Source organism: Perca flavescens, chromosome 13 (genome assembly GCF_004354835.1).
Source record: "Perca flavescens isolate YP-PL-M2 chromosome 13, PFLA_1.0, whole genome shotgun sequence".
Taxonomy (NCBI): Eukaryota; Metazoa; Chordata; class Actinopteri; order Perciformes; family Percidae; genus Perca; species Perca flavescens.
In genome coordinates, this window is record NC_041343.1 from 18,203,375 (window position 1) to 18,217,413 (window position 14,039).

Genomic DNA, 14,039 nt, shown 5'->3' on the forward strand with positions numbered 1-14,039 from the left:
TATAAAATTAGAAAAGAAGTGAAATAAGAAAAACACAATAAAGTAGACAAACAGTGGTGGAACTGTACTCAAGTACTTTCTCTTTTTAAATACTTTTAAAAACTAGAGTATTTCCATCTCATGTTTCTTTTTTTTACACCAATTCAGAGAGGATTATTGTACTTTTCACTCATTTACTTGACAACTAAAGTTACAACATATTTTGCATTTAAAAAAACGAAAAACTCACCTTAAGGAGATTGTGTCCAACCCGGAACGGAAGATCGGGGTCGTTCTTTATCCCGGGAGCGACCACTCCGGTGCCATACCCGTGCCGTGCCACTACAAACGGGTTGTCGATGGTGATCCAATACTTTACATCATTCCCGAAAGTCTGGAAACAGAAATCAGCGTAGTCCCTAAAAATCGCAACAAGCTCCGGGTTGGTCCAGCCGCCGAGGGTCTGCTGGAGGTGGTTGGGCAGGTCCCATTGGTAGAGCGTGACCACCGGCTGCACGCGGATCTCCTTCAACCTCTTGATGAGTGTCCGGTAGTAGTTGGTGCCGATTTCGTTGTAACTCCCGCGGGTGCCGTTGGGAAATATCCTAGACCAGGACAGTGAGAACCTGTAGTGGCTGACCCCAAGCTGCCTGATGGCTCGGATGTCGGCGTGGATGTTGTGATAGCTGTCGCTGCCGACGTCCCCGGTAGCCATCCGGTTCCCACCGCGCGTAAAAGTGTCCCAAATGGAGAGCCCCTTGCCGTCCTTCTCAAACGCGCCCTCCACTTGGTACGCCGCCGTGCCCACGGCCCATATGAAATCCCCGGGGAAGGTATCGTAGAGGAAAGCCTTGTCTCCTGGATAGGGCAGTTTACTGAAACGCCCCCATGTTTTCAAACCAGCGTTGGGCTTTGTGGCCGCAGAGGTAAAGGCGAGAAATATCAAAAGGGCGAGTAGACCACTCATGGTGCCTGTCGGTACTGGCCTCTGATGACTCTAATCGTCATTTCACCATGCTTGGGGTCTTTCAGTGACCATACAGAGGGCTGTGGAGTGCAGCCAGCCAGCTGTGAACCCACCACGCGCCGCCTCTATAAATCTGTCAATTATTAGCCAAAGCACCTGACGCACAAAGGTCTCCAGCAGGCACAACATGACACAGAGACACATCAGTTTAAGTTGTAACTAAAGGGAAAGTTAAGGAATCATCAGGTCATTTTATTGTATTAGTCCGTTAAAGTAAGGCATCAGTTGTGCATTTCTACCTGAATTTGATAATACCCCATTCACAGTACAGAACAGGGAAGTGACCCAGGTGCAAAAGCCTTAATATGATCTCAGTATCAGCACCATTATCATACATCCCCATGTTGGCAGATAATCTCATAACTACATTTAAATGTCACATGTCAAGAGTACAAAAATCCATCTGCATTTCTCACTGGATCAAGTTCAGTCCAGTTCAGTCGGGAGCGTTGGCAGAGGATGAAGGGGGAGAGTGGAGGGGGTGAGGAGAAGATATGCAAACAGCAGAGTCAGTGGAGGTGACCCTGCTGCAACAGGATAACAAAGACATTCATATGGAATAGTAAAAACATTTTAATACATTACAAAGACCGATTGATAGAGGTGGTTTGGGTCTACCAAAGATGTTGAATTATTACTATGCTTTTAAGTCATCTGGCCCAACTGTTTGAACTGGATCCATATCTAAATACTTCAAGTGTTTGGTGAAATCCAAAGTTATATATTGGTAGATCTCCCCATTTTCTTTTTTTTTGGAGGGATTGGTTGGAAAAGGGAATTGTCACATTAGAGGACCTGTATCTCAGTGGCATATTGAAATCCTTTGAGGATGTGGTACAGCTATTTGGAATCCCTAGGGTCCAGACTAGTCTAATCATAGCCTAGCCGCTCTTTGCCAGACCTTCCTCCACCAGCGCTGCAACAGTGAGCCAGAGATTAACAGCTTTGAGCTAGTGTCATCTGTGACCACCAATAACCGAAGAATGGGACAAGTAGCTCCTCACTGAGAAACATGCACATTTATTTAGGTTTTTAATCATATTTGCGTGAATCTGTAAATTAAATTGAGATTTGTACAAACGGAAGGGATTAGGTGTTTAATATTAAAAACTAAAAAGCGATGCATTATCCATGGATCTAAGGAAAATGTATTATGCCTTACTTCCCTGGTAAAAAGATTCAAAGGCATTGTATCTGAGACAGGCTAACAAGGCTCTAAAAAAGGTTCAATTAAAGACAAAGTTTTTCAAACACTGAATTCTAGATAAACATTGAGCTGGATTTGTGACACTATTTGATATAGTAGATATCAGATTTCCCTTCCACCTGAAGGCATTCCATCTGATCAGCAAACCGCTTAATCCAAGACTTCAAAGAGAAATAAAGAGAAATCGAGCAGGTCAGGTTTTATAGAGAATTATATTGATACAACGGAGGATCTGACTGGGTGGATGTGAAGCCATATTAATCAGCAGTGACAAACACTAAAACCACAGCTGCTCATGACTTCCATCTACCAGGAAGTACAAACCTAAAAATGAGACGCAAACTACAATCTTTTCCATACCAGAGGCAACTCTACATTTGGACAGCTTTTTTTTTTCTTCAATAAATGGTAAAAAAAAAAAAAAAAGGATAAGGTATTAATATACAGAGCTGTAAACAAAACCGCACGTTTTCTTTTTAAGTAAAAGGACACAATTAACGTCACAAAAAAAGATAATGGTTAATCTCTTTCAGTTTTTAAAAGTGTGACACAGAGGGAATGATTGATGAGCAATATTGCTTTATGGAAGCACTTTAATAATAATATCAGCGGGTAAAAGGCTTTACAGCATCCTCCCAGTCAGCATCAAACACAACAACAGAACATGAAACAGACATAAGAGACTATTTACAAGAGTGATCTTTTTTGTTAAAATTATTTCTACTTAATGTGGCGAACATCATCACAATGCAACACAATGCGACAACCCACAGCTAATGATACCGATGTACTGATGTAGTGTGCATGTGGTATATGCAAGTGTGTGAATTTGTGTAACAGTAGGAGCTTCGGCATATGAAAAGTTTAAAAAGTTCAATGTCCATATTTTTTTCCCTACGTCATTCCTCCACGACTTTAGAGTAGCCACTTTTGTTTGTCCTCCATCTTGAATTTTATTTTTAGCTCATCTTCTTCGCCCTGCTGCCTTCTTGCGACCCTAGGGGAGAACAAAAATACAACAGTTGGGTGAAAACTGGACAGAAAACTGAGCATATAAATTCCTGCACACTTCTTACATTAGTCTAAAACCCAGAATTCCCAGATAGGATTTCAGTACCTTCGGTGTTGGCTCGTCCTCTTGCTCCTCCTCCTCCTCTTCATCATCTTCCTCAGAGTCATCTTTAGCAGCAGCTGCCTTCGATCGCCCACCACGCCTGGATGCCAAAGAGGGGATACACAATGAATCAGAATGCCTCAACATGCAAAGGGGAGACATTGGGAAATGTAGAAATCACCATCACCACCCACCGAGGCACAACGCTGCAGCGTGGCTCAACACCGAATGTCTGAATTTTCTTACTTAAAAGTATCTCAAAATATCACGCACCAGCTGCAAAATGTTGATAAGAAGCATCTTTGGCATATCAGTAATTCACACATACCATACTGGCCAGTAAGATACAGGAACACTTTAAAATGCTTACTTGTGATCTAGATTATGTTGCACTGCAGGATGAATCAAATTAATAATAAATATATGAAAACTGTGCAGACTCGCATTTTTTTACCCTTAACTTTGCCCTCATTTCAACCAAAATACATTACCAACAAAACGTGAGCTAAAATGGAATTCAAGAAATGCCATAGTAAATGGATAGATACGTTTGTATCTATCCATTTACTACTACAATGTTGTAGTTATGTGACCAAAAGTATTGCCATTAATAGGACAACATGGCAGGAACGTTTTGTGCATTTCATGGAATATCATAAGCCACAATCACATGATTTTTCTATATGAAAAATAAGAAAAATTATGTTGAGTTTAAAGGGTTATTTTTGACTCAAGAAAGATTATGCTAGGCTGGTCCATTAAATTACTTTACCAGACAGTGGCAGGTACGCAAATATAAAGTTTTTTAATACACAAACAATATTCTGTGCTCTGCGATGTTAAAAATGTGCGCTGGAGTTTATGCAACAGCCTGGAAGATCACAAAGCCAGTGTGCATCTTACGCTGGTTTCTTGGCAGGAGGCTGAGCTGATTTGGGTGGACGTCCTCTCCTCTTCTGCGGTGTGGACTCGGCTGACTCCGTGCTGTTAAGTGAAGACAAGATGCAAACGCCGCCAGAGTTTAAGACAAAAATGTATCTTGCTGACAGACTTCACACGGCCAACTGCTGCGTTATTAGTGATTAGCTGATTGGATGTCTTTGTAGTCATTTATGGACATGACTTCTTACCCTTGTGATCGCCGCTGCGCCCTGGCTTGCCTGCCTCCCTTGGGCTTCAACTCCAGATTTTCACTGCTCCTATCGTCCTCTTCCTCCTCCTCCTCCTCCTCCTCCGCTTCCTCCTCCACCTTCTCCTCTTCCTCCTCCTCCTCCTCTTCATCTTCTGGTGGAGGAGCTGCCTTCTTTCGCCCCCTCTTCCCCTTAGCAGGAGTATCCTGACTGGGAGTAGCAGACTTTGGAGGCCGGCCCCTGCGTCCTTTTTTCGGCGGGCTGTTCTGTTCATCCTCTGGCCGATTGTCCTCGTCCCACTGCTCCTCAGACTCGGCCGCTGCAGTTGTGTTGGCTGCCGCCTTCTTGCGTCCACGCTTTGGTTTGCTGTCCTGGTCATCACTGGAGGTCACGCCACGTTTGCGACCGCGGGGCTTTTCTATATCCTGCAAAAGACAGAACAAATAATTGACAAGGGCTGACAGGCTTCCTGCTGTAGCCTGTGTGAACCATGATTTTATTTTTTCAACATACAAATTTGCAACTTTTCTTAATGACGATGTCTTTTTTACCCCAGGAAAGTTAGTAGTCCATTTGCATTTGAAATGTATGCAACATTGATACTTTTTGCTCAAAGATACCTATCAGAAGATACCATTTTTTTTGACTTTTTTTTGGAGAGGAGAGAATTTCTAAAACAAAGACAAAATGATGTATGTAGTAGGTCTGGAGGCTGTCATGATAGTTTACACAACGTGTACTTGCTAATCCTATCTTGACTTAAACCCAGCGGGTGTTTGCACAGTACAATCAAAAGCACAGAGCTAGAAGGGTTTATGACTGGAAACACTTCACTGGATCACAGCAACACAGCCATTTCTACTTGTCCTAAGCTACTGTGTCATTGGTTTATTTGTGTTTATATAAAACGGATTAAGAAAATTCCAGCTTTTCATTGCTTTTAATATTTTACGTTACTCCATATTTGCCATTAAAAAAATCATTTATTTATTTTTATATATATATATATATATATATATATATATATATATATATATATATATATATATATATATATATATATATATATATATATATATATATATACACAAAAAAAAGCTTTCTTATTTTTGCTTTTTTATCCTATTGTTGTCATGGGTGTTCTTATAATAATAATACTACTACTACTACTACTACTACTACTACTACTACTAATGATAATGTATACTTTATTAATCCCACAAGGGATATTACAATGTTTTTCACTCGGTTGTTATTATACACATTACACACAGGCCTGAATTACACACACATGATCAGAACCTATACATGCACTAATGGAGAGATGTCAGAGTGAGGGGGCTCCAGCTGTCGATGGACAGGCGCCCCGAGCAGTTGGGGGTTCAGTGCCTTGCTCATGAGCACCTTGGCAAATAAAGCTTTAGTTCGTAGAACTAGGGTTGTGCAAATATGATAAAAATAACAATGATATTTCCAACTGGGGAGGAACATTATCAACAGGATTATGGTTGGGAGATTCTGTCAACATAAAATATCCCAAGAGTTGAAACAAATAACTCATTACTGTGATATTTTCGGAATAATTACTGGCGCTTTTAGACGACATGTATAAACAAGATGGTCTGAGAAACTCCCATTAGTAATGATGGCCAAGCAGATTTTTCACTATGATACAACAACTTTAAATTATGAGACCAACCAGCTTAGTACCTAAAAAGACAAAATTAAAAGCGCTGTTGCTCTATTATATATACCAGTCTCACATCACAGAGGAGGTTCTATCCATCTAAAACAAGGTTTTAATACCTTGTCAGCGCTGTCTGCTCTCTTCAGGCTGATGTCCTCGTTTTCACTGTGATCCATTTCTGTGCTGTCATGCCTGAAACATAGAAATTATTAATGGTTACTCTTTTATATGCAAACAAAAGAATGCAGCTCAAGGTGCAACAAGTACAAAGATACAAAAGCCATCTGTTTTTGGGGTCCTGTGCAGTCTATGAGCATCTATCAGCTAACATGTTTTCTTTATTTTCCATTTGGTGAATAATTAGATCCAGAGTATTTTCTACGTAGGTTCAGAGATCAGAGCACCTCAACGTCCGGAACTGGATGAGATTTAGTGTCTACACTTACGCAGGATAAAGACTTGTTGACATCAGGGTTTGAACTTGGGTTTGCTGAGTCTTTAGAGTGTGTACGTGCAATAAATGTCATACCTGGTCTTGCTGCGTTGGGGGGAGCCTGGGTTGGACGAGGGGTCGTCGTTGCTGGCAGTCTCCATACGAGAAGCTTTACTCTGGATTGGTTTCCCCGCCGACGACAGGGGCTTGTTTACTGCCCCCAAAACGTTAGCAGACTTGGGCTTGAGGAGGGAGGGGCGAAAGATGACATGAGTTGGATATGTGTTCCATCCAACAAAGCCCAGAAATTAGATGCAAAAGTCAAGGTTACTATTTCAGAGGTTTGATTAAGCTTACCTTTCCTGGTGTGAAGAATGACTTCATCTCCGGTGGAAGATAATTTTTTGTGTTGCTGAAATTCTGGAACAGAGAGAGATCTTATGTCAGAGCATTTGATGCTTGTGAATGAAAACACAAGCTAAGGATTATTGCTTTTGCCAAACAAACAAACAAACAAACAAACAAACAATCTCATTAGTCAAAATGTGTGCCAGCTAAAACATAAAACTGGTGCAGGCACTGAAAACCAGGTTCTTACCAGCTACCACAATCAGGAAATCACAATCACAATCATCTGTGTTTATCTTTTAATGAACAATTTTGTATGTGCACTTTTCAAAGTGATGCATATACATTAGTACCTGTGACACACAAAAGGACGTGTGCATCTTGACCCATCATTTAAAAAGTCAAAGAGAAGAAAAGGTTTTCTGATCTTATTAGCAGCTCAGCTATTGCTATTAATGTATATATATATTAAAAAAAAAAGAAGAATGTAAAAGAAACTACTTTATATTGAATATTGAATCTTCTGGAAAATGCTTTGACAGAAACCAACCTTGTCGGGTTTGGTGAAGAAGCATGTGGGTAGCACAGGGTCTTTTGGGGACTCCAGGCTGTAGGTGGTGCTCTTTGACATGATAATGTGCATGGCTACATCACACACTGTGTAGAGTTTCTGTACAGGAAAGACACAAAGTCTGGTCAGAGGGATGGTACTCAGGATGGTAGATATAGCAGTGAAAGAATATGTGCTGTCCATATACGATATACTCGGTGAACATGAACTTGCAGACGTAATGTGTACCTCGTTGGTTTTGGGATCACTGGAGGACTGGGCATCTTTCGTCTGTTTGATATTTTCCACCATTTTCCTTATGAAGGCATGGCTGTTGTTCTCATTCTTTGCCATGATAATCTCCAGGACAAACCACAGAGCCCTAATAAGGAAGGGAAGTTTGACATGAGCATGCAGGACTTAGACCGTAGGACGTAGAATTTTGCTTTTAAGTTCTTGGACTTAGACCCTAAACTGAAGATGCAATTCATGAGTAATGGCAACGATAAAATGGTAATAGCACTAAGTATTCTCTGTGGGGGGCAAAAAGTTGATATTATTCAGTGCCTGGTGTTACAGCCAACATAGCTGTGTGTCCCCCATAAATATGACTCTATAAATGTAAACACCAGGTTGTAATGTTCCACATTGATGTAAGAGTTTCATCTAATTTACAAAATGTGTATTTTTCTTAACCAGCAGCTTTCCCAAACAAAACTTACTCTTTAATTTCTTTGAGCTGCTCGATGTCCTGTACTTTGACGTAGTCTGGGTCATGTGCCAGCAGGTGGATGGTGTAGGGCACCACATACTCCGGCAGCAGAGAGAACAGCTTGTCTGTTAGCACATACAAAGGAAATATTTTACCTCTTCACAACAGTGCTAATGATTACTGCCATGTGCACTGAGGAGCACTATAAGGAGAGCAAAATATCTCATCAATTCCCTTTCCCCTGACAAATTTCTTTTCAATGTCCTCTTTACAGTCATACTTATTTTTAGCCCTACCTTTCAAACATGCTGCTTTTAGATATATACTGTAGAAGATAATAAGGTGAGAAATAATTAGACTTGCTACAGATGTTTTGTAGCTGCTTCAAAGATAAAAACAAAACAACAATTGTCAGATTTAAATTTGAAACTTTTTCAGTTTTTTTACCGCTGATCGCGGCGTGCTGTTTGAGGTACTCTCGGCGTATGTTGACATTTTTCACCAGGCACTGGCGAGCGTGAGCCCTCCTCTCCTTAACAGGGTCCTTGGCACACAAAGCAAACACTGCCATGTATTCCAGAGGCAGACGGAGGCGGCAGAGGCCCCGGTGGAGCTTCTGGGAAAAACACTGTCGCACCTGGTAGCATTCATCCTAGAGCGCAAAGAGAAAGACGCACAGAAAACAGTGGCAATAATGAGGAGGAGGAATCACATTTAAAGAAATATGGGGAGAGAGAGTAGAGGTGTGAGTGTGGGGCTGTGTTGGAGAGAAAATGAAACCCCGGTAGTAGTGCATAATTTCAAAACAAAGAAAACAAAGAGAGCCCTAAAACACGCATAAGCTTAGCATGAAAAAAGGAGACTTACATTGATGACGAGAGCACAAAGCTGATATTGCTCCAGTGTGATGATTTCATGATAGCAGGGCTCCTGTGCCAGCTTCAGCAGGGCGCACGCAGCTGCCAGCCGCAGCCTCGACATGTCTGGTTTACTGGGGGACGAGGGGAAGGAGCAGAAGAGACAAAAGTAAACAAGGATTTCTTGATTCATCTGCAAATGTGTTTACGATTAAAGCCTGACATGCCCCTAGGGTCCACAATACCCATTAAAATCCAGCGCTTCACTGAAAATTACATGATTATGATCTGAAGACAAAGCTTTCTCTGAGATGCTAAAGAGGCTGACACACAGAGGGCCCTTTGTCTAATAAAGGAGTTTAGGCTTTGTCATTTACCCCATCCTGCCCTGCTCGGTTAAATCTCCGTCACTGTGTAGAATTGCAGTCAGCATCCTCAGGGTGGAGTTGCCCGATTTGCTCTGGTTGTTCTTTACTCCTAGTAACCACCGCACCATCAGCTTTATGCCCTGGATCTGAACGGAGGAGGGCGAGAGGTCAAAAATCAGTTTTCGGTCAACAAAAGTGCATCATTTAAGTTACAATATTCAGGATCAGGGGAAATGTCTCCTCATTTACTTGTTAAGATAAATAAAGCAAGATTGTGTTGACATGTGGATAATTAACATGACAATTCTGTTTAAAAAACAATCAGCAGTACACTGAACTGGTGGACAGAGTTTCTGAGAGATACACAAGTGTTCACTGCTGACCTTGGCCAGAGTCTCCGGGGACACTTCATCATCAGGAACCCAAAGTTTGGTTGTCTTCTTGCCTGGGACCTACAGGCCACACAAATAATACTGTAAGACTTACTTTATATGACACAAACAGACAGCAAAAATAATTAACCTAAAACTGTAATGAACCTTTTTCAGGACCCTGTCCAGCTTTAGGGTTTGTAGAATAAATAAATAAACAATAATATAAAAAACTGGCACTTTATAAAAACAACTGCATTGTGGTCCTTTAACCCATCAAATCTGACATTACAAAAAAAAAAAAAAAAAGTGATGAAATGTGTACCCTGTCGTTCATGAGCAGATCCTTCACAATGAAGTTGGCGACTAGAGATTTGAGTGGTGCTGCAAACTGTTCAGGGGCCAGCTGAGCCAGGTGACCCAGGGTGGTCAAAGGAGTGATGAGCTGCTCCAGGTTAGCAGGGTCCAGGCCTTTGTGCAGAGGCTGAACAAACACATAACATTTCATTGACTGTTGGTCAGACATGCGGATCTACTGGTGAACAAAAACATGGACATCAAATTATATCTGACAAATAGTTCAGGTTTAGGGGGTCGTGTTTATCATTCATTCATCAATCAGTGTCACATTATTTCATTTCTTGATGTAGTTAAACAGAGTATTGAGTTCATCTCAGGGTGGTTTCTAAATATTTCAGGCATGTTTATCATATTACTATAATCCTTTTCTCTGCATACAATTTTTTTAAAGGCTTTGCAAAGTGTGTCAAACCAGGAGATACACACAACTTTTGTTTCCTTTTATGTGTAAAACAAGTATAAAACCAAACAGACGGGACTGACTGACCTCAAAGATTTGGGCGAAGTGTGTGTCTCTGTTGGTGAACATGGTGTTGATGCAGTGGATGGCATACTTGGCCTGGCGAGGGGGGCCTCTCTTGGCTTTGGCCTGCAGTACCGGCAGCAAAACACTTGGGGGAGAAGGCAGGAGAACACCATTACAAACCATAGAAAGGGTTGTCATAAGTGCAGCATGTCTGATGAAAAACCAGTGTGACAGCCACCATCCTAATGTAAGCCAGAGAATGAATGAAAGCAAATTCAAACATACGATTTAATGTGAGGGAAACTCTCTTCCATCTTGCTGCCCGTGTTCTTGAAGATCTGCAGCGCAGCCTCTGCCACCTTCTCGTCATCCATCTTCAGACAACCCAACAGGGATTCAAACGTCTCTGCAGAGTGGAACGACACTGGGTGGGTGAACGACAGCACCTGTGTGGGATGAAAAACAAAAAGGGTCAATCTGCTAAAAAAATTTTTTCAAAAAGAATCACTAATGTCATCAAACATGTAGAATATATTTTAAGCAAAATTGGTTGCATCACTGTAACAACTGCTGCTGCCAGCACAAGTTTGGGTTTCTGGCTGGTTTTTACCTTCAGCAGTTCCAGTCCTGCTCTGATGGCCTCTTCAGTGGGGACGCCCTCCTCCTCATCATCAGCTGTTCCGTCTATAGATTTGTTAACCTGTTTTATCAAAGCACTGATCGATGGTGGTAGAGATAAAAGAGAGCGATAAACAAAAAGGTAAAATGCACAATTACACACACATACACGCACACACAGGCACACCTACCTGATAGATTCTGTGTCGATGTGTACAGGAGCAATTCTCTCCAGCAGGAACTTGACCATTTCCAGGAATGGATTACTGGGCTGTTTGGGGCTGCCAAGCTTTTTAGTGATGTCTCGCTGGAAAGGTGACAAAGAAATGATAACATTTCTAAATTAAAATAATGACACTGTAAAGCAGAAAAACTGCCAATCCCTCCGTCTCACAGGTGTCATTTTTAGACTGTATAACATTCTGTGGGCCTAACTAGTACTGTAGAGCCATAAACACTTTAAGTGATACTTTATCGGTTGGTCAAATTACTACAAATATTCTATAGCACTGTTTAGACATTAATGCTAATCTGGCAGCAATTTAACATGTCGTTCTCATGTCTGAATAACCCCTGTGGTCACTTTCACATAAAAATTCATTCATGTCAACAGCATAGTTGAGAAAATGAATATCCAGTAAAACTCTTTACATGCTGCATGTGAGCTAACAGGAATTAGATGACAGTCCCAACCTAATGTCCTGTCAGTCAATGTGTATGCAGTGTTGGATATTATAAAACAGACAGCAGAGTTCAGTATCAAATAACATGTGCTGTCATGTCTGAATGAAGCTGTAAGGAGAATTTACGTAAAAGTAATGTATGTCTGAATTACAAAATGCCATCACTTTAACAGATAGGGGAAGCCAGCAATCAGGGTTTCCCGCAGCACTTTGCAGCTTAGGCGGCCGCCTAAACAACACACGCCTAGCATATGGCAGGCAGAGCACATTTATATATGTATCTCTGTCCTGTTCTTCACATCAGTGAGGCTTTCTTTCAATACATGACAAAGTGACTGGAACTATCCATCACCTCTCGTGCGTGGATTCTCATTGTCCCAGCTGTTGCCCGGTCTTTGAGACACAGCCGTTGTCTTTTTTTTTTTTTTTTTTTAAATCATTACCGGCTATTATGGTTATACGGTTATATTACGCTATAAACACTACACACAGTGAAATTACGCAATCCGTTTTTATTTCACGTATACTATCTGCTTTGAGTGAGTGAAGCTATGTGTTTGTTTTGGAGAAGAGTTGTCAGGCGAAGTGGAAGAGAGCGTGTCACAGAGGATAATGGGAGCCATGCGAGTAACACTGTTATAGCATGTTTTTTAAATAGTTTACTAAGCTTAAAATTGCCCATTGCAACTGTTATTTTGAAAAGCGGTTTATTTATTAATTATATATTATTTAAATTTAATATTTAGCGTAAATAATTGTTAAATGTAGTACAGAGTCTGTGTCTATCGCACAAACAATACCCCCAAGACAGTGGAGGGATGGTTGCATTTCATCTTATGGCACTACACTTGGACAGAAATGCCAATACTCACCACACACACTTCAGCTTGCTTGCAGGAGCACGAGGGGCTGACTAAGGTTTCCAACTGATCTCTGATCCGCTCGTCATCATCCAGGACCTGAGCAAGTTTCTTTACAAAGTCCTGAGCCTTGCCCGGGTCTGGCAGGTTTCCTATGGACACAGAATTAAAAGCTGTTGTTGACAAGGAATACATCTGAAACAAAAGGTGGTTAGGTCATCCTGTTTCAGCATATTTATAGAAGTTTTGTTCTTTTTTTTCTTCTTCTTCTTCAGCTATGAGTCAAAAGATTCAGTGGCTGTATGAGTTGGTAATTCAAACAAGTAGATGTAGGGTTTCTGAAAGAAACTCATTTAATATGTGTGAGATGTCTCTTACTTGTGATCACCATGACTTTAGCGAATACGGCCTTGCTCGATGCTTCAGACTACAAACACAGACACAAAACAACAGAAAGAATAGTTTAGAAACATTAGTCGAGGGTATATTAACCCTCAGCTTTTTTTGTTCTGTGCCTCAGTCAGAGTTACCTTGGGTTTTTTGATCAAGTCTAGCAGGTCTTTCACATGGTGTCTCAGCATATTCTGGCATTTCCACATCTCATTCAAAGCTCTGACAGTCACCGAGAAAGAAGAGTCAAAGGATGGAGAGAGAAACAAATGATGAGGAGAATTGGTAGTAGTACAGTAGAAAAATAAAAAAGTCCTTCTTCCTGAACATGTATTCCAGGAAGTTAAAATTTGGCATAATCTGAAGACTAAATTTGATCAGTATTCACTCAGATCATCACAATCTTTTCAGATCACAATTTCTTACAAAACTAACGGGCTCTATTGATGTTATGTACACAGTATGTAAGAAAGACTTACTTGACAGCATTTGTGTCAAGGGTGGCATACAGGTAATAAAGACACTTCATCCTCTCGGTTGTTTCCAGGTTGTGAGGAACCATGTACTGCGCAAAGACTCGCTCCACCAGCAACCTGCGCACATGGACAGGAACATTTCAGGAGAAATTTAGATTAAAATGAAGAATATCCTTGGAATATAACTGTTTCTTTTTCCTAGTTAAGGGTTTGAATTGAGAATCCTGGCAGTCATTAAGCTACCATTAGATTTGTGTAATAGGATTATCTACACTCGAGTCTGAAATTAAGGCAGCTCGGGAAAAAGTGCTGTTGATAATTTAGGAATGCCCTTGAAAAAAGAAGATGGGGCAAAAAAATAAAAATACATTACTATTTATAAGTTCCTGAATGTTTTATCAAA

The 14,039-nt window shown here is 40.9% G+C and overlaps 2 protein-coding genes across 2 annotated transcripts in view; both read right to left on the reverse strand.

The window, feature by feature from the left end:
• kl (klotho) overlaps positions 1 to 946 on the reverse strand; it is a 10,229-nt gene extending 9,283 nt beyond the window's left edge. The window contains exon 1 of the mRNA XM_028595946.1: positions 230 to 946. Coding sequence (XP_028451747.1) covers positions 230 to 946 — 717 coding nt within the window. The remainder of the gene's footprint in view (positions 1 to 229) is intronic.
• Positions 947 to 2,406: 1,460 nt separating this feature from the next.
• Positions 2,407 to 14,039, reverse strand: part of pds5b (PDS5 cohesin associated factor B) — a 37,589-nt gene continuing 25,956 nt past the window's right edge. Inside the window, exons 14-36 of the mRNA XM_028594893.1 lie at positions 13,640 to 13,753; positions 13,301 to 13,382; positions 13,149 to 13,197; positions 12,783 to 12,922; positions 11,419 to 11,534; positions 11,220 to 11,325; positions 10,895 to 11,055; positions 10,631 to 10,754; positions 10,109 to 10,267; positions 9,796 to 9,864; positions 9,422 to 9,558; positions 9,055 to 9,178; positions 8,635 to 8,839; positions 8,198 to 8,312; positions 7,725 to 7,857; positions 7,476 to 7,595; positions 6,935 to 6,997; positions 6,674 to 6,819; positions 6,264 to 6,336; positions 4,458 to 4,882; positions 4,231 to 4,311; positions 3,331 to 3,427; positions 2,407 to 3,210 (exon numbers count right to left, since the gene is read on the reverse strand). Coding sequence (XP_028450694.1) covers positions 3,178 to 3,210; positions 3,331 to 3,427; positions 4,231 to 4,311; positions 4,458 to 4,882; positions 6,264 to 6,336; positions 6,674 to 6,819; positions 6,935 to 6,997; positions 7,476 to 7,595; positions 7,725 to 7,857; positions 8,198 to 8,312; positions 8,635 to 8,839; positions 9,055 to 9,178; positions 9,422 to 9,558; positions 9,796 to 9,864; positions 10,109 to 10,267; positions 10,631 to 10,754; positions 10,895 to 11,055; positions 11,220 to 11,325; positions 11,419 to 11,534; positions 12,783 to 12,922; positions 13,149 to 13,197; positions 13,301 to 13,382; positions 13,640 to 13,753 — 2,872 coding nt within the window. The 3' untranslated portion in view covers positions 2,407 to 3,177. The remainder of the gene's footprint in view (positions 3,211 to 3,330; positions 3,428 to 4,230; positions 4,312 to 4,457; positions 4,883 to 6,263; positions 6,337 to 6,673; positions 6,820 to 6,934; positions 6,998 to 7,475; positions 7,596 to 7,724; positions 7,858 to 8,197; positions 8,313 to 8,634; positions 8,840 to 9,054; positions 9,179 to 9,421; positions 9,559 to 9,795; positions 9,865 to 10,108; positions 10,268 to 10,630; positions 10,755 to 10,894; positions 11,056 to 11,219; positions 11,326 to 11,418; positions 11,535 to 12,782; positions 12,923 to 13,148; positions 13,198 to 13,300; positions 13,383 to 13,639; positions 13,754 to 14,039) is intronic.